The following is a 19084-nucleotide window of genomic DNA, read 5'->3' as shown; positions in this document are numbered from 1 at the left end:
TTGTCGGTCTTGTGTCTTTATTATTAGCTGTTCTTTTAAACAAGTGAAGTTAATTTCAAAGGAATGACCGGCATGAAATGCAGTGAGCTCTGCCAAGAAGAGGACAAGGTCGAGTATGTATAGAACATGGTATAGAGGGAGACAGACATATACACATGCACACACACAAGGTACAAATGCTCATGTCATAATTCATGTCCGTTAATGGAACAGTAAAAGGAATCTTCAGTCATGAGGGCCAGTAAACCACATGAACACACAGAAGGTCCTGATTTGTGACAGTATCACACGTTTCATAAGAAGGACTCTCCAGCGTCAGCACTTAGTAACAGTGGAGCGTCGCAGTGACGTTGTAATAATTTTGATTATTTCGGGTTTTTTTTTTTGTTGTTTAATGTCAACCAATACATTGGAACATCGTCATACAAATTTAATCAGTTCTGAAGGCGAGTTCCTAAAGCGAGGAGACAGAATGCACTGATGATGTCGCATCTAAACACTGTGTGCTTTACTGTACGTGTTCAGGTACGTTTAGCTTTCCTATCTGATTTGATCTGTGCTCGAGTATCCGTACCTTGCTCAGCGGACAGAGACGGGTCCCGAGCACGGAATGCTTGTGTTGTTACTGATCAAAATCAACCAGACTTTGGGGTCAAGTGTCAAATGATCCCGGGTCCCTAATGTGAAACGTCCTAATGTGTTTTTAAGAAACCGTTCTACAACATTAAACATAACTGTACAAAAGGTAAGACTGTTAATTTTTAAAACTACAGCAGTTTTTTATAAACTGAATCCTTTTGTTTTATTTGTAAAACATGAAATAGCTTATTCAGCTTTATTCATACTGAAATGTAATAAAACTTATTTTAACAGAGGAATGATGATTAAATGTTCACCTGATTGATGCTGACACCATGTGGATACACAAGGTATTGGAGATTAACAGTGAAATTTAAAGTTTGAAAATCATAAAATAAAAATAAATAAATAAAATAAAACTTTTCTTGGGATAAGAAGTGGTTCTATTTAATTTGATTTAATTTAATTATGTAAATTATGACTCCCACTGAATGAACTATTGAATTATTAATATTTATTAATGTTTGAATTATTAATGTTTATTAATGTTTAGGCCCATGTGACACTGTTCCAGTGATGGTTATGAAACAGTTTGGAATTCTGGCCCCGCAATTTACATTTTTACCATAATTATGACATCAGTGGCTTTTACACACAGATATCCATTGTGTCTAGTGTCCACACACACACGCGCAAAAACATGCCATGCGTGCTCAATCAACCCACGACTTTTTTTTTCACAATGCACAAAATCTTGCCATATGTTTACAATTTTTTTTTTTTAATGTTAAACAGATCATGTTAATAGAACAGAAGGAACAATCAGGAAAAAACAATTCTTTAAAAAAGAAATAATCAACTCATATAAAATAAACATAAAAACAATCATTACAACTGCATTGATAAACAACATTAATGTCATATTTATATATAGAGCATAAAACATGAGAAAAAAATATGTTCATTATCAGTAATACTCAATAATAAAACACATTATTTCAACCTATTCATGTAATATTAAACTAGTGCATGCACCAAAAACATGATCTAAAAGTTCTAATACTTTAAACTTAAAAATAGAAATCAATATTAGTAGTTATTACAACAAGTTGGAGATTATAAATAACATTGAACAGATCATCAGGATGTATTCAGTGCGACAGAAAGATTTGTGTCAACCTTTAACTTTTTTATTGTTTTGTATTGCTTATTTTAATTCGCATGTCTGTATTTTCTCTTTTTTCTTTCAACTTCATCTTCATCCTCTTTCAATTTCTGTGTTATTTTTGTTGACTTGCCAACCCTGATTCCTCGCTCAAACATAAGCCTTGTCCTGTTTTCCCTCTGACGTGCCTGAGGGATTATCCTTGCTTGGCCCCGCCCCTTTACCAAAACGAGGCTTGGTTAGAATCCCACTTGGGACGGCGCCTCCTTGGTACAGCATGACCCCTCCAATGAGCATCATAAAGGCCGTGCTTCCTCCAAGGTACAGAGCAGGGCCTAGCTCACGCTTGAGCGCTGGTGCCACGTTCGGGTCGTAAAAGTCTCGGATCACGGAGAAGGTGGTCCAGAAAACCGGCAGAAAGAAAGCTATGCCTGCTGCCATGAAGCCGATACCGGTGGCGCGCACCAGGCGAGCTTTAGTATCACGCGCACCTTCGAGGCAGTGCGTGCACTTCATGCCCATCACACCCACCGGTATGGCGAATAATCCAAGCAGGAGAGACAAAATGACGACCACACGGCAAAACTGGGTTGACCCTGAGAGTGCCAGGGCGGAGTCATATACTTTACACTGGATCCTCCCCAACTGTGACACGCAGGACATCCACAGCCCCTCCCACACCACCTCAGATACCACCAGCTCATTTCCCACGAAAGCTGACACGCGCCAAAATGGGGCGGAGCAAACCAAAACCCCACCTGCCCATCCTGCTATCGATACCACGAGGCCAAGGACCTGGAGACCTGTAGTCGGCATTGTCTGGTGAACTATAACGAGCTGGGAGGCTAAGACTGGGAGTGAGGTTGTTAATAAATTTGAAATTAAAGCTAACTTTTCTTCCGTAAGTCAGTTTAGTTTGTCTGTAGTAACTTCATTTTCTGCTGTAGGACTTTCTTTAGAACTTAAAGGAACTGGACAGCAGAGAAGACGCAGTAAGAGCACTGTGGGGGGGAAAAATCACAGGAAATACTTTTAGTATTAACAAACAATACGGAAATTCTTGTTTAAAAATTTGTGAAATAGATTTTATTTGTGATGCACCTTTTCTTATTAATGATTAGATTTCAAAAGATTTTCAGCAAGGATATTTTAAATATTACATTTCTTTCTCGAAGATGATGGGTCAGCACTATCCTGCATTGTTAAATTTCAGCAGTCTCCTTAGTTGTTGTCTTTGCTTGATGTCAGACAATAATTTGACCTAATAATTTGAAACAGACTACCATCTTTGCCATGACAGGATAAGTCTTTTGACATGGTTGTTTAAGTAATGCTTCTCACTGCATTAGTTAGGGTTAAATAACTTGTTGCACCTCAACCATAATAATCACTGCAGTAATTAACCAGTGAAAGGCTCTTAACTTAGTTACTTTCTTCTATCCATCCATCCATCCAGGAACCGTAGTCCAACTAGGGACCAGGGAGGCCAATGGTGGCCATTGTATTGATTCCCATTTTTATGCCCATGGTAGGACCTGGACAGGGGTAGCTCCGTGGTGAAGGCATTGGGCTATGGTCTAGTGTCCCAGCCTGTATCCAGCCAGGTTCGAACCTCACCACCACCAAGTTGCCTCTGTTGAGCCCTTAAACAAGGACCTTAACCCTCAATAATGAGATAAAAATGAAAGATCACTCTGGTTTAGGGTGTTTGCCAAATGCTGAAATGGAAATGTAGCACAAGAAATCTGCGCCTTCCAGTTTATGGTACTTAGTTATTAACCCAGTGTATAATCTATCCAATGATGGAAACTTTAGTACCTCCGTCCAACATTCACACACTCATTTACACTCTGGGCAATTTGACAATGCCAAATAGCCTAATCTGCGTGTCTTTTTGACCAAGCAATGTGTTTAAAACCAAGTAAAATCTATCTACAAGCTTACAATAAACACAAAATAAAATCAGTAAATGTCTTTAGACCTATATATTTCTTGCCCAATTGGCAGATAATTTTGCCTCTTTTTGGAAGCAAATGCTTAAAATTAGCAAAATTATCAGTCAATAGATCAAGAAATATATGTCTTAAAATTATAATATATATATATATATATATATATATATATATATATATATATATATATATATATATATTATACCTGATACTTGCTTAAAGCATTGTTTCCTCTAAAGACACTATAAATATTGAATCAACATAGCTAAAGATACAGTAGGAGGTTAATTAAGTAATTATTTATTTATTTTTTTCATTTTTAATATCTTTACTGGTCTGATAAGAGGTTACATCCCCCATGATTCCAAAAAACTTAGCCATAAAACAGAATATTTAAAGATCAATACTAAGCTATAACAAGGCATGTCTGATTTTCTGCAATTTTAAGACACTATTTAAAATACTACTAATAATAACACAAACTAAACAAAACAGAACCACTTGAAATTATCATATCTATAGACATAAAATTAATATTTAGGTAACTGTCGATACTCTGTGTTTCTAAGCAAAAAATTTTATGTAGAAAGATTTTCACAAACACTTTTTGATAAATGAGCACAAATTCACAATTTTGCCCTGAAGCTAAACTGACAAGTTCAAATAATAAAAACATAATGTTGTATATCTTAAGAATCAACACTATAACGGTATCATGTTTTGATTTGTTGTAAATTTACAGTAGACTTACCAAACCAGTGTGTCAGTGTCGTTCGGGTTGTTTGTGAGGGATGGCAGGGTGAAGATGTGACTTTGTGCATCTGAAGTGTGTGTGTGTGTGTGTATGAGTCAGAGAGAGAGAGAAAGAGAAGGAGCATGTGTTTCATTTACCCCAAAACAGTCTCTTTGTTCATCAGACGTGGGAGGAGAACAGCTCTTGGCTGGTTTAGGCCATCTCACACACATGTATGCATGCATGCATGCATGCGTATACACACACATACACACACTCACAAACTGACCAGCTACCCACGTGTAATGCACTCATTCTCTCTATCAAATAAACGAACAACACAAACCCTTCAAATGCGAACAAAGACCCTTTAGTCAGCCATTGCGCATTTACAGTTCACATTAATTATGTTGTAACAGACACGGAACACATTAGCTTATGATTTTTTTTAAAAGCATGCTCAGTCTACGCTGGTTGCTATACAAGATCTAGTAAGGTAATTGTAAATGAGGGGCGGAGTCATCGACTTTACACTCAAACTTTCCCTGTCACTATTGGCCTCCACGGTTCCTAGTTGGACTACAGAAGTTCCTAGATGGATGGATGGAAACTCATTGTAGTGCCATATTTTAGCCCCCTCTTTTCACCTATGTGTATCTCAGATATATATATATATAAAAAAAAGGTTAAATGATGAATGAGGAGATTGGCAGAGTGAACTGTGAATCAATAGAATAAGCAGAGCTCCATAATAAAAAACTGGATGAAATTTATTTTCTTTATGAAATAAAAAGATTATTAAAAATAGAAAATTGGTTTTATTTACTTAAAAAAAAAGATTAACATTTTGAAAACTTACCATGGAGTCACATCTAGCTGCGGTTGCTTTGCCTTCAGTGTCTTACTTTTAGTGTCACCCTATCGTCAGGAGCTCCTGGACAATTCTTCACCGAGCCACCAGAGGGCACAGTTATGTAAACTGAATGATATGACTGAAATGAAGAGCAAACCACATTGCGCAAAGCTTCTTGCTGTGTCATCCTTTAGTTAAGGTTCAGGAAAGATCTCTGATCATCAGTGATTGACCTGAAAGATTCACTTCATGCTACCATCCCATTACCAACTGTAGGACTAAGCGAACGAATGAGATCACAATAGATAAACATTCCATCACAACAACATTATGATCCACCGTAAATAAACCACAACATTAGCCATTGCCAGTACTGTTAAAAATGGACTGAAGTCAAATATTCTAATCAGGCATGGAAACATATCTATCTTGCTGGTTTTTTTAAACACTACTTTTTCTTTTCCCATGTACCCTAGGTTTAGTTTGACAGATCATGCTACTTGCATCAAAATGCAGTTAATATCCATAGTGTGCATGTATGGCAGTATGGTAGCATTGTAGTTACCATTGTCACCTTGCACCTCCAGGTCTTATGTTCGATTCCTGTTTCGGGTCTGTGTACATGGAGTCTGGATGTTCTCCCAGTGCTTGGTGGATTTCCTCGAGTACTCTGATTTCCTCCAACAGTCCAAAGACATGCAGATTATGTTGGCTGAAGGTCTTACCATGGCTGGATAAAATGGGAATAAATGCAATGGTCACCATTGGCCTCCATGACAACTAAGTGGACTACAGATATTCCTAGATGGATGGATAGTGCACATGTGCATGAAGCTCTCTTGCCACTTGGGCCTTAAGCAGGTCTTTAGTTCAATTATGCATCTTCTGTTGGTGATTTGCTGTTGTAGATCATACAGTGCATCATGAAATAAAAATCTTTGGTCATTTATTTGAAAAGTAAAAGTTTAAAATATACTAGATTTATTACCTGTAAAATGATTTAGATTTTAAATTGCCTAGATGCTGTATCTGGCATAATGAGATCACAAATATTAGGCAAAATTATGCAATGCCTTGTATACAAAAAAGGATATGAAAATGGACTTTTATAGAGTTACATTTTTAAGAGCTGTTTATAAAACCTCAGAGGGTTGGACTGATTGACTGTTTTATCTCTGCATTGCAATGTGTTCAAATAAAGGGAAAGAGGCCAATGAACAGCCCAGAAACTGCTTTATACCCATAAACTAGCTCCCAAAGTAGTTCCTCCATAGCAAGTCATGCATTTGCACCATCATTAAACTGTGATACAGGGTGTTTACAGAGATGCCAGTATTGACAAGAATAATGTGCGCAGATCGATGAAAAAGTTTAAAAAAGAGGAAAACAGGGTTGAAGACAAACCACCCATTAGAAGACCATCAACTGCAACAAAAGGGATTTCCAAGAGGATTCAAAAGTGGGTCGAGTGATGGTGCAAATGCAAAGCTCGCGATGTTGAACAGCACCTTTGTATAGAGTAAGAATTACCAAAATGTGCAATTTGAACCACCTATGTCCGTTAATAAAAAAAAAGTTATGACTTTTACCATTACTTTTGGTACAGCTTTTGTATCAGTTAATGCTTTATAGCACAGCTGTTTACTTGTGCTTCTGAGAGGCTACGAGAAACTTTAAAGGTGGGATGTTTTCATGCAGGTTAACGGATGTTGTGAATCAATCAATACACCTCAATTTCCATCACACCATCTTACTGTGGATCTTGCATTATGGAGGACTAAACATGACATAATTATAAATAAATAAATAAATAAATAAATATGTAAATGTAGAAATAAATAAATACAATATACTCTGGAAAATTGCTAAATGTATTCCTACTTTAGTTTATTAACATATTTCAAGATTTATTTATTTCTGAATTTCCACATTTCTTCATTTATTTATTTTTGTGTTGTCACATTTCTTTATTGATTTATTTAAGATTTTCCATCGAAACCATCAAGGAACTGCTTAAATCTGTATCTAACATTACTAAATATTTTCATATAAGTAATTTTTACACTAAATATTGACTGTTTATTTAATTACTCTTTAGTGCTCTTCACAGAAGTTTCTTTTATGTAGAAATGTTTTTTTTATGCCTACACAGTGCTGTAAGAGAAACAGCTGTTAGGTTTCACTGAGCTGTCATGTCCATTGAGGAGGCAGACGCAGATGCAGGGAAAAACAAACAGAGTTTAATTAAATGGGTGCCAAAGAAATAACCAGAAAGGAAAACCAAAATACCCCCGTTAGTGCGCCAGGGGCTTGTGACTTCCCAGGCTGGGTCTGCAGGCGGGCAAAAAACAAACAGAACAAACAAATAAACAGGCCTTCAGCAACGTGCTGAACTTGGCGGACCGAGAGTCCTTCAGTTTGGGCCGTGACCTTCACTTTGGCCCTTTAGGCTTCCACGACCCCGAAAAGAACCCGATCCTGCAGACACCTTTCAGTCCTGGGGTAGACAGGGAAAAAAACATACGGACAGGTGAATATCTCAGCGACAAACATGGGTGTGCACAACGGTGAACAGACAGGGGCTCCCGGGCTCGGCTGGCTTGAATAGGGACACACAGGGGTGGACACAGGTGATTGGTCATTGATTTAGTGATGACCAAAATACAGGATGACAAGTACACACGTAGACACACTAGGGGGAGACAAAGCGGCGGCTCAGTAATCCGGCGAGTCAGATCTTTTTCCCCAGGACTGAGGTGGCTTGGATGTGACAAGAGCATGATGGAGAGTCTGAGTTCTTTTGGTAACTTTGTCCCATTTTATTATATTTTCATACAAAACGAACTACTCTACATTTATTATTATTATTATTATTATTATTGTTGTTGTTGTTGTTTATATTTATTTATTATCGCCTCCTCCTGAAAACTGGTCAGCCATTTAATATCTTGCTATCTTTACAAGCATGCACATATCCTTCTGTCATATTATTTATTTATCTTTTTAAGTTTTGTTCGGAAATAATGAATAATTTTGTAGATAATAATGCTGACATGATAAACATACCAAAAATTTGTGCTACAGATAGTATACTGCCTAAGACCTTTGCACACTGTTGCTAATACACATACAGTATGTTCTTTTCTTTATATATTTTTAAACTTTTTGAATTGGTGTATTAAATGTAAAAATGTACAGTAAATGACATTAACATTAATAAAATGTTGGTGGTGTTCTTTTTTTGACTGCTTCTGTAAGGACTGCTCAGACCTGATCAAACCTGATTTGGCATCGGTTTTATTCCTGACACAACCCTTCCTATTATGCCAGGGCTTAGGACGGGCACTCAGAGTGCACGGACCTGTTCTGTCATTGTGGAGGTGATCTAGACACGAGTTAAATAACAAACTGAAATGCAGGCTTTGTTTGAATAGACAATTTGCTTAACAAAAAAAAAAAAAGACACACCTTAATCTAATGAGTACAAAGGACGAACATAGAAAATATTCACATAGAAACATGCAAGTCAAAATAAGACTATTAAAAGGAAAAACAAAGACTCATATATTGTACACTAGTCCAGTAGACATACAGTAGTGATAATATTTCGGCTATTCTTAATGAATTTAATGTATTATTAGAAATTAGAACTATTAGGAGTTGAAATTTATGATTTATATTAAATTATAAAATCTCTTTTTAGATATACCGTATATTGTGCGTTCACTCTTCCTTTTATAATAGTTTAGATATCTGCAAACGATAATCTAAAAAAACACATTTGACAGCTGCACAGCAACTTCTAAAAATAGAACAGAAGGTGTGTACACACACACACACTACACACTGAAGAGAGGGAGTGTCGAGAGTAACCACTCCTCACGGTCAGTTAAGGATAAAGATCATCATCAGCAAGAGAAGCATCGACTCATAAATGTATGGCATTGTTTTTAAAAAATAATACTTAATTACATATTTGTGTGAGTTTTATTTTAGGAGGCCTATTTTTAGGCATATTTCAAATTGTTAGTAATCTATGGTTGTGCTTTGAACTGTAGAAACAGGGAATGTACGGTGGTTGTGATGAGATGCGTCTACAGTACAGTATGATACGCATTAAGCTGGGACTGGAAAGTTTCATCTGGTTGGTGAGTGTATGTACTATCAGACTATGACATCACATGAGTATTGTGTGTCACATGTCTAAAGTGTTTTTATTATTATTATTATTAGTGGACAGAATACTGGAAATTGTAAAATGAAAGTGAAAGTGTCCAGCCAGGAAGTGAAAGCTACTGATACTGAGATACTGAGGTTTTAAATCCATTTAATCAGGTCAGGTCAATGAGTGTTTGGACAGAGATACATCATGAAATCGCTATATATGTGCATTATCCTTGTGTTATTAATTCTGTGGTGACCCATCGGGTCCTGGACTCCAATAAATAGACCTCTAAAAGGTGTTTATGGTATCTGGCACCAAGTCATCAGTAGCAGATCCCACAGAAGCATTTGGAAGAAGAGTCAACACCTTAACCTCATCTTCATGTTCCTCAATCCATTCCAGAACCATTTTTGCAGCATGAGCATCCTGACTGGTCTGCGGCTACACATCCCCATACCCGACAAACTGTGATGCACTGTGCGTTCTGACTCCTTTCGTTTGAAACCAGCATAAACTTTGGAGCAATTGGTGCTACAGTAGCTCATTGGTTAGATTGGACCACAGCATCAATGAGGCTTTGAAGCGCCTGACCATGTCATCAGGTCACCAATTGGTAGGTACTATTCAATTCAATTCAATTTTATTTGTATAGCGCTTTTAACGATTTACATCATCACAAAGCAGCTTTACACAATCAAAAGAATTAAGTTTGTATGAAATGTGAATGTGTATGAATCAAAATTATATGATTGTCCCTGATAAGCAAGCCTAGGACGACGGCGACAGTGGCAAGAAAAAACTCCCTGAGATGGTAATAGGAAGAAACCTTGAGAGGAACCAGACTCAACAGGGAACCCATCCTCATCTGGGTGAAAACAGATGGTACTAACTACTGAAGATTGGGAACATCCCATGAGACCTGCTGTTTTGGAGATTCCCTGACCCAGTCATCTAGGCATCACAATGTAACTGTTTGCCCATTCTTCCTGCTTCCAACACTTGCTGCCTATTATAGCACCCCCTCCCCAGACAGGTGCCTCTGTAATGAGATTATGTTATGGATTAGCTTGGTGCTCTATGTAGCTTCACATTTATTGTAATATTTCAAACAATATAGCTAATCGTGAAAGCTTATTTTTGCTTTCTTATTGATGTCCAGAGCTGCATGCAGATTGAAAAAGAAGAACAACCAAGATTTTAAGGGAAAATGGCCTCACAGTCTTCATGTATGTCAAATACCTCTCCTGTATCCTACATGTGATTACAAACAAACTATTTTACCTACTCTGGTCATGTAATGCATAATTTATAAACCTATACCCAAATAAAAATATAGCTAGTTTAAATTAAATAGTACATTACCTTATCGGTGTTTTTGTCTTTCTTGCAGTTAGTTCAGATCTCAGGATTATGATTCTTGGTCACAGTGGTGTAGGGAAAAGTGCAACAGGCAATGTAATATTAGGAAAAGAAACTTTTAAAGAAATTAAAACTCTACAGTGTGAGGTACAGAGTGGGAAAGTGGAAGGAAGAAACATCTCAGTGATCGACACTCCAGGATACAACATCACTTCACTAAATACAGAACAATGGAGGACTGAAATGAAGAAGGGTTTAATGCTTTCTTCTCCTGGTCCTCATGTGTTTCTGTTGGTGCACCGACTGGGGAACTTCTCAGAAGAAGACAGAAATGTTGTTAACTGGATAAAAGAGAACTTAGGTAAGGACGCTCTGAAGTTTAGCATGATACTGTTCATAGGAAGAGAAGAAATGACAACCAGACAGTGGGGGAAATTTACTGAAGATTCCAGGACGAAGGATTTGATTAGCTGCTGCGAAGGCAGATATTGTGTGATGAACAGCAAGAGAGAAGCTAATCCTGCTCAGATCACTAAACTGATGGAGGAGATTGAGGTCATGGTCCAGCAAAATGGAGATCGGTTTTACACTCAAGAGATGTACGAAGCAGTTCATAGGGTGAAAACAATAGAAGTGACAAAAAAGAAAGAGGAACTGAGAAAGGAACATGAGAAGAAACCAATTTCAAAGCAAGATACATGTATGATTCTGGAGGTCTGCAAAGATGATGGTGCTAACAAAAAAATGGCAAAAGTTATACCATGTAAGAAAGAGGAAGAGTCAGTGAGGTCACTTCCTGAAAGCAAGAGAGAGAGTAAAACCAAGTTTGTGAAAGATGATTTCAGGAAACAAGAGGAGACACGGAGAGAGAGGGAAAAAAAGAGATGGGAGGCGGAGAGAGGAGTTACAGTGGGTGTGCAACCTGAATCAGGTGGGTTTAGTACTCGTATTAATATTCCAATCTAAAACACTGATTTACTTCCAAAGACCAAGCGCAGTGTCAAATACAGTGTAATGGTGTTTTTCAGTGTGTGATGTGAGGATTGTGCTACTGGGAGGTGCCGGAGCAGGAAAAAGCTCATCAGGAAACACTATCCTAGGCAGAGAGGCATTTGGGAAAGATCTCATCAGAGCTACCACAATGGGCAAAAAACAGGATGGAAGGGTGGGAAATAAATCCATTACTGTGATCGACACTAAGGGTTACAGTAAAGACAACTGTCAGGAATGCTTTTCAAGGTATTGTGAAAAGTTGGAGAACTGTTTTTCTTTGTGTAGACCTGGTCCTCACGTCTTTGTCCTTGTTGTACCTTCTCCCCATACTTTCTCCTTTCCTGTTCAATTGCTTTATGAAAGATTCGGACCAGAGGTCTTGAAGCGTACTTTAGTCCTAGTCACTAATGGCGATTCTTGGGGAAGAGACCACAAGGAAGTTTTAAATAACAGCTCTGACCTTCAGCAGCTCATCAAAAACTGTGGAGAAGATTATCAGATCTTCAACAACAAGGAGAAAGAAGACCGAACACAGGTCACAGAACTGCTGCAGAAGCTTGAGGTCTTGATTGAGAAGAATGGACAGGGGTACTGTACCATCGAGATGTACCAGAGGAAGGGGCAGGAAGCAGGAAGCTGTACTCTAATATGAGAATTTTAATAGTTTCCTTGAGAAATATCTTTGAAATGGTGAAACAAATTGATTATTTTTGATAAATTGATATATTGATACACCTTTTCCTGTTGATCATAACTATTTTTATGTAGGAGTTGGCACTCATTTGTATAGGGGAGTAAAGTACCTGGAAAATGTGAACGTTTGTTTAATTTGAAATATTTGTTGGGAAATATTTAGCTGGGATAGTGATATTTTGTTTTTTACGCTCTTTTGTACCTACATCCTGAAAAAATACAAAAATAAAGTGTGGTTGACCCCGTTGCTAGGGATGATGCAGCAATTTAAGGACTGTGATTGGTTAATTAAAAAAAAAAATAACCTCTACGTTATTACTTACGTGCAGGTGCATCTGCTTAAGGGCAAGATGATTTAATCTTTTTAGACCATATAAATAGGATAAACACCCAGCAGAGGTCGCCCTTGGAGCACTCCACCAACACACACACACACACACACACACACAATCCACTCCTTATGGTCTATGTAATAAAAATTGTATTTTGGTGACTTACACCAGTATAAATATATATAATTTAAAACAGCTTAAAAAAACAAAATGTAAAAAAAATATATATTATACAATTATTTACATGATTTAGTTAAACTGCTGCTGGTATGTTTAGGCGTATTTTACAGTTGGTTCTGGCTTACTTTGTGTGTTGGTTGTCATTTTTGTTAGAAATTGATTAAATTAGTTATGGCATAAAGTGTTTGTCAGTGGGACAACATTCATTATTTAGTGGTTGGTTTCACTGCAAAAGAAAATGTATAGCGCTTTTAACAATTAAAAGAATTATTTAAGTTTGTATGGAATGTGAATGTTCATAAATCAAAATGCTCAGATTGTCCCTGGTAAACAAGCCGAGGGCGACAGTGGCAAGAAAAAAACTCCCTGAGATGGCAATAGGAAGAAACCTTGAGAGGAACCAGACTCAACAGGGAACCCATCCTCATCTGGGTGAAACAGAGAGCAGGCCTGTGAAAGAGGATACAATGTGTTTGGTTTCACAGAAGTCATGAGTTTTTGCTCTCTAATATTGAGAACTCGACAATCTGTATAAATAAATAAAAAATTAAAATGTTTGCTGTTTGCTATTTAATGTTATTAAAGTAAAATTTTCCTAAAATGTTCCTTCAAATGCTTAATTTATATTTTAAACAAAAAAATAATTTTAATGTGCTTTATTATTTATAAATTATAATACTATATAATAAAAATATTTATTTATTTATTTATTTTTTAAACAGTCCATAGCACGCTGGTCTTCACACAGTGCTAAATAAATGTGGTTTATTCTTTATATATGTATATATTTATATTTCTGCCATATTTCTGCATGAAATGTGTATATTTTGGCATGATCAGTTGCTATAAATAACTTTAAATTAATAGAAAAAGTTTAAAAAAAAGTATTTCAGTAATACATTTGTAATGATTGTTGAATATTATTAGGGAATACAGTACTGTGTGTCATGTTCGGGGTGTAATGGCAGGTGTAAAACGCCATGGGCGGAGAGAGCAGGCATAGAGGCAGAGGGGCTGTGTAACCAAAAAAAAAAAAAAAAAAAAAAAGTCTTAAATGAACAGTAAACAGAAAAGTATAAGTAAAAACTCAACAAACAAAAGTAACAACCAAACTCAAACAATACTTAATAACTTTGTGCTAACAGGGGCTCTCTGGCAAGGCACAGGCAGAAGGATGAACAACACACCCTGTGGCGAGACACAGGCAGAAGGAGGACAAACACGTAACGGGACACACAAACTATGCGTGGAGCTGAAACTGGACACTAGGGGAGACACGTAGAGACTAGGGGAGACACGTGGGAGACACACTAGGGAATTAGGGCACGGAGACACAGACGGAGGATACCCAGTGGCGGGGCGAGGCGTCACTTCCAGGCGGCACTCCAAAGCTAGGCGCACTGGGACACTAGGGAGGTAGGAAACACTGAACAGCTAGAGACACAAAGGGGCTATGGCTAGAAGCATGCTAGCTCAACATAGATTTTAGCTAAACACGCTCCTAGCCAAACACACACCTATCTACTTACCTGGCAGACCACAGGCAGTAAGGATGGGCGGACATGTCTCAGCCTCACTCACTCTCAGCACTGGAGCCCCCCAGGGTTGTGTTCTGAGCCCCCTGCTGTACTCTTTGTACACCCACGACTGCGTGGCCACTACCAACTCCACCGCCATCATCAAATTTGCTGACGACACTGTCGTGGTGGGCCTGATCAACAATGATGAGTCGGCCTACCTAGAGGAGATTGGAAATCTGGAGAAATGGTGCCAGAGGAACAATCTCCTCCTGAACGTCAGCAAGACAAAGGAGCTGATAGTGGACTTTAGTACAAAGCAGGAGAGGAACTACCAGAGCCCCATCATCAATGAGAACCCAGTGGAGAGAGTGGACAGCTTCAGATACCTCGGTGTTCACATCACGCAGGACCTGGCATGGTCCTGTCACATCAACACCGTGGTGAAAAAGGCCCGGCAGCGTCTCTACCACCTCAGACGGTTGAGAGACTTTAGACTGCCCTCCAAGGTGCTCAGGAATTTCTACTCCTGCACCATAGAGAGCATCCTGACGGGAAATATCACGACCTGGTTTGGAAACAGCACCATGCAGGACAGACGAGCTCTACAGAGGGTGGTGCGATCAGCTGAGCGCATCATCCGCACCGAGCTCCCTGACCTGCACTTGATCTACAGCAAGCGGTGCTGGGCCAAGGCCAGGAAGATTGTGAAGGACCTCAGCCATCCCAACAATGGACTGTTTTCTCTGTTGCGGTCGGAAAGCGATTCCGCTCCCTGAAGGCCAACACAGAGAGACTGAGGAGGAGCTTCTTCCCGCAGGCGATAAGGTCTCTCAATCACACCACCACACAGGAGTAATATCTTTTAAACATTGACACTGACTGGACAATCATGGACACATTCATGCAATACATATTTACATATCTGAAGCCATTGCACATGTCACTTTATACAATACATGTTTACCTGCCATTGCACATGACACTTTGCCACTTTGACACTTTAAGACATTTTAATGCCACTTTAAAACATAAAAAAAAAAATTATATATATATATATATATATATATATATATATATATATATATATATATATATATTACTAGTTACATTTATTTTCCTTTGTATTTTATTTCTTTTATTTATATTTATTCCTTATATATAGTTTTTTTATTTTCTATTTTCTTTTTAAGGTCACCGGCGGTTGTCTAAGCATTTCACTGCATTTCGTACTGTGTATGACTGTGTATGTGACAAATAAAATTTGAATTTGAATTTGAACCTGACTCTAGCTAAACACATAAGAACACAGGAGGACAACAACCACAGTACTTACATACATTTAAGACAGGACTGAATCAGCTCCACTAACACAGACACAGAACATACACAGAAACATTGCCAATATGGGAGTCCAGGTCAACACAACTTAAATCAAAATATAAACTAAACAAAGAACAAGACAAACCAAACCAAACCAAACCAAACCAAAATGCCCACACAAGTGACAGTGGTGCTCGACCCAGTTTCCCAGAGTAAACAGCTATTTATAGATGGATTAACGGCTACCTCGGCTCAGGTGTGCACTCGCATCACCTGACCGAGGTGCCTGCTGGGAAACTGAGTCAGCCAACAAAAACTAGAAATAAACAACAGCGACCTCTGGTGGTGGACCCTTACACTGTGTCATGTATTTATTCTTCTTTGTGTTTCATTTTTGCTTTCCATTAAGTAAACGCTTCTCATTTTAAACGTTTGATGCTTGTTCAGCCATGAAACAGTGATTGTGATTATGTAATAATTTCCAAATTTCTTCGTCCTTCGTCAAACAAATACAAACGACATGAGGATACTGAGCCAAGGTGGAAAACAACAGTTAAAACAACGTGGGATTTTAATACCCCATGTTTGCCTCCGTGTTGTCTAACCTGCCCTTACACGACGTTTAACAAAACCTTTCCAACAGAATACGTGTCGAGCCTCTTGAAACTGGATGTTTTCTGTGCATGATGTTCACACACTCACGTCACGGTGGAAGAGACACACTCGTGATCGGCCTCGTAATCACCGAATTAGAACTAGGACACGGTTCTGCTCTTTATCATGTGATCTACAGTTTAATGAATATAACTGCTGGAAATAAAGGTACAAATTGATTAATTAAATTCACAGATTACAGGACAGTGTTCATTTCAAACCCTCTTCCTGCTCAGAACATTGCTTTATTAACAGTCTGCTTTGTTCCTTGATGAAATGCAGTAAACTGAATGAAGAGAGACATGGATACGGTATATTTCTGGAAATACGGCACCTGAAATTATAATAATTATACCTTATTTATACTATTCAATTGGTCTGTTATTGTAGAGAGCTATTACGGAAGCAGCGGTCATGTGTTCAGCGTTACAGAAGAACCGAGTAACCTATATCAATCCGACTATCAGGGAGAAGGACAGCGGAACAACACGTCCATTTTACCTTAGAAAACAAGCACGTGCTTTTGAAATGATACTGTATATTTAGAATGCTGCTGATGAAAGGCATTATGGGAAATCTAGAGGCACGTGAGTCTCCATCAAGTCTGTTGTACATAAGATGGCTTTGAGTAAAAGGATCGGAAAGTAAACAAGGTTGTTCGTTTGAAGCCGCTGTGTGAGTGAACTTCACTTTCCCTCGTCTCACCTTCTAGGAGACTTTATAAAACTGAGTCAGAAACCTGACTCGGAGTGTAAACATTCACTTATTTAATAAGTCATGTGAAAATATATAAATATATATTTTAAACAGGTGTGTTTTAGTGAAATCTGTGCTTAAGATGAATCAGGGGTTTAGATGCGTGATCATATTACATGATTCATCAAACTGAACTGAATTAGACGATGTTTAAAATGAATCAGGGTTTTTCAGATTAATTATATACTTTATTTATTTTATTTCTATACTGTAACTTCCGTTTAGATTCCTGGTTAGCGGTCGCTTTGCACCTCCAGGGTTTAATTCCTGCCTTTGGTCTGTCTGCGTGTTTGGTGGGTTTGCTCCGGGTACTAAAACATGCAGATAAGGCTAACTGGAGATCGATCGATCGATCTATCTATCTATCTATCTATCTATCTATCTATCTATCTATCTATCTATCTATTAAATGCATTGCTTTTCATGTATCAGTCATTTACATTACTCTTCATTTTAGATAAATCTTAGTAATTAATCAATTCTTTTATATGAATCGGTTGTTTAGACAATTGTTTTTGATAACAAATTGGATGGATCTTTGTTTAGGATGAAATATAAGTTTCGACAAATCATTTTAGTTCAATCATTCATTTGGGTGAACTGAAGGAGCCTATCCAAGAAGACTTGGGGTATGAGGTGGGGTACACCCTGGCAGAGATGGAAAGAGTAACAAAAGTACTGTTACTTCAGTAAAATTTTACTGAAGAGCAAGAGAGGTTACAATTATAAAAATCTACTCAAAAAGTGAGAGTAAAAAATAGTTAAAAAAAATACTTTTTGTAACTATAACTAGAGTACAAGTTACAGAGTTACGTTTTTTAACAGCAGGGGTGGGGTGGGGGATTCTAGATGGGGGCCGCAGTTGCAGTGGTTTTCGGGGTGCAATTTTTTTCCTTTTCCGTTTCATTATTTTTATTTATTTTTTTTAAAAAGTTTTTTATAAACAAATAAATTTATTTTTTTCCTTCCCCATTTCATTATTTTTATTCTTTTTTAAGTTATTTATAAATAAATTAATAATAACAAATATTATTTAAAATGTAGTGAAATACAATACTTCAAACAAAACATACTTTAGTAAAAGTTGACAGATTTTAAAAACTACTAAAAAAAAACTACTTAATCATAGTAACGCGAGTAAATATAGTCACAGGACACACACATACACACACTCACGCTCATTTACTAACACATTATAATGCATTTGACCTGTGAAATTGTGACGCCCCCTAGTGTTCACATTAGTTTTTCTGTTTTTGTCGCACTTGTTATTTTACTTATTTTCTCTAATTATGATTTAACAAAGACAATCAGTCGAATAAACAAAAAAGAGGAATGCTATAAATAAATAAAAAGAAAAAAAAAGATTTGCGTCTACCTTTATCCATAATGTAAGTAGTATAAAGTACAGAAACATCAGCTGTATCAGTGACCACGTGCTTACTGTGAGAGGTTGAAAATATAAAAATGTCTTGTTTTAATCTTAGTTCCCTCCCTCTCTCTCTCTCTCTCTCTCTCTCTCTGTGTGTGTGTCATCACTCTTTACAGTCTGTCAGTAGCACTAGATCCTGCGTGAGAGGTCTCTCTCCTATCTCTGTCCTCTATCTCTCCCCTGCATCACCTGTTCACTGTCCATCCCTCCATTCCTGGAACAACAACAACAACAATAACAACAACAACAACAGCGCCCAGATGTGTTCTTTGACGTCAGACATTTTATCCTGATGTCATTTGTTTTTACAAGGTCACTTCCATCCACTACTTCTGAAAGTTTTAATATTTGTTTGTATTTTATTATCAGAAATGTAATGATGGATAGATTCAGGAAGC

The 19084-nt window shown here is 37.6% G+C and overlaps 2 protein-coding genes and 1 long non-coding RNA gene across 3 annotated transcripts; 2 read left to right on the top strand and 1 right to left on the bottom strand.

The window, feature by feature from the left end:
* Positions 1-1771: 1771 nt before the first annotated feature.
* Positions 1772-4539, bottom strand: LOC128506748 (claudin-6). Its single transcript, XM_053477317.1, has 2 exons — positions 4448-4539; positions 1772-2745 (listed from the first exon to the last, which is right to left on the bottom strand). The coding sequence occupies exon 2, from the start codon at positions 2558-2560 to the stop codon at positions 1895-1897; it is 666 nt and encodes a 221-aa protein (XP_053333292.1). The 5' UTR covers positions 2561-2745; positions 4448-4539; the 3' UTR covers positions 1772-1894.
* A 5242-nt stretch (positions 4540-9781) lies between these two features.
* On the top strand, positions 9782-10684 carry LOC128506292 (uncharacterized). Its single transcript, XR_008355700.1, has 3 exons — positions 9782-10060; positions 10211-10412; positions 10607-10684. It is a non-coding gene; the product is annotated as an uncharacterized LOC128506292 (long non-coding RNA).
* Positions 10685-10830: 146 nt separating this feature from the next.
* Positions 10831-12451, top strand: LOC128507014 (GTPase IMAP family member 6-like; the record flags this gene model as incomplete). Its single annotated transcript, XM_053477629.1, has 2 exons — positions 10831-11737; positions 11835-12451. Coding segments are annotated over 2 exons (1524 nt in total), but the record flags the coding sequence as incomplete, so codon positions are not given.
* Positions 12452-19084: the final 6633 nt, after the last annotated feature.

Source organism: Clarias gariepinus, chromosome 18 (genome assembly GCF_024256425.1).
Source record: "Clarias gariepinus isolate MV-2021 ecotype Netherlands chromosome 18, CGAR_prim_01v2, whole genome shotgun sequence".
NCBI lineage: Eukaryota > Metazoa > Chordata > Actinopteri > Siluriformes > Clariidae > Clarias > Clarias gariepinus.
The sequence above is the reverse complement of the archived record's forward strand: the minus strand, read 5'-3'. Positions and strand labels throughout refer to the sequence as shown.

What these genes read in the sequence shown, in the direction of transcription:
- LOC128506748 (XM_053477317.1), bottom strand. Translation starts at nt 2,560, where the DNA reads ATGCCGACTACAGGTCTCCAGGTCCTTGGCCTCGTGGTATCGATAGCA.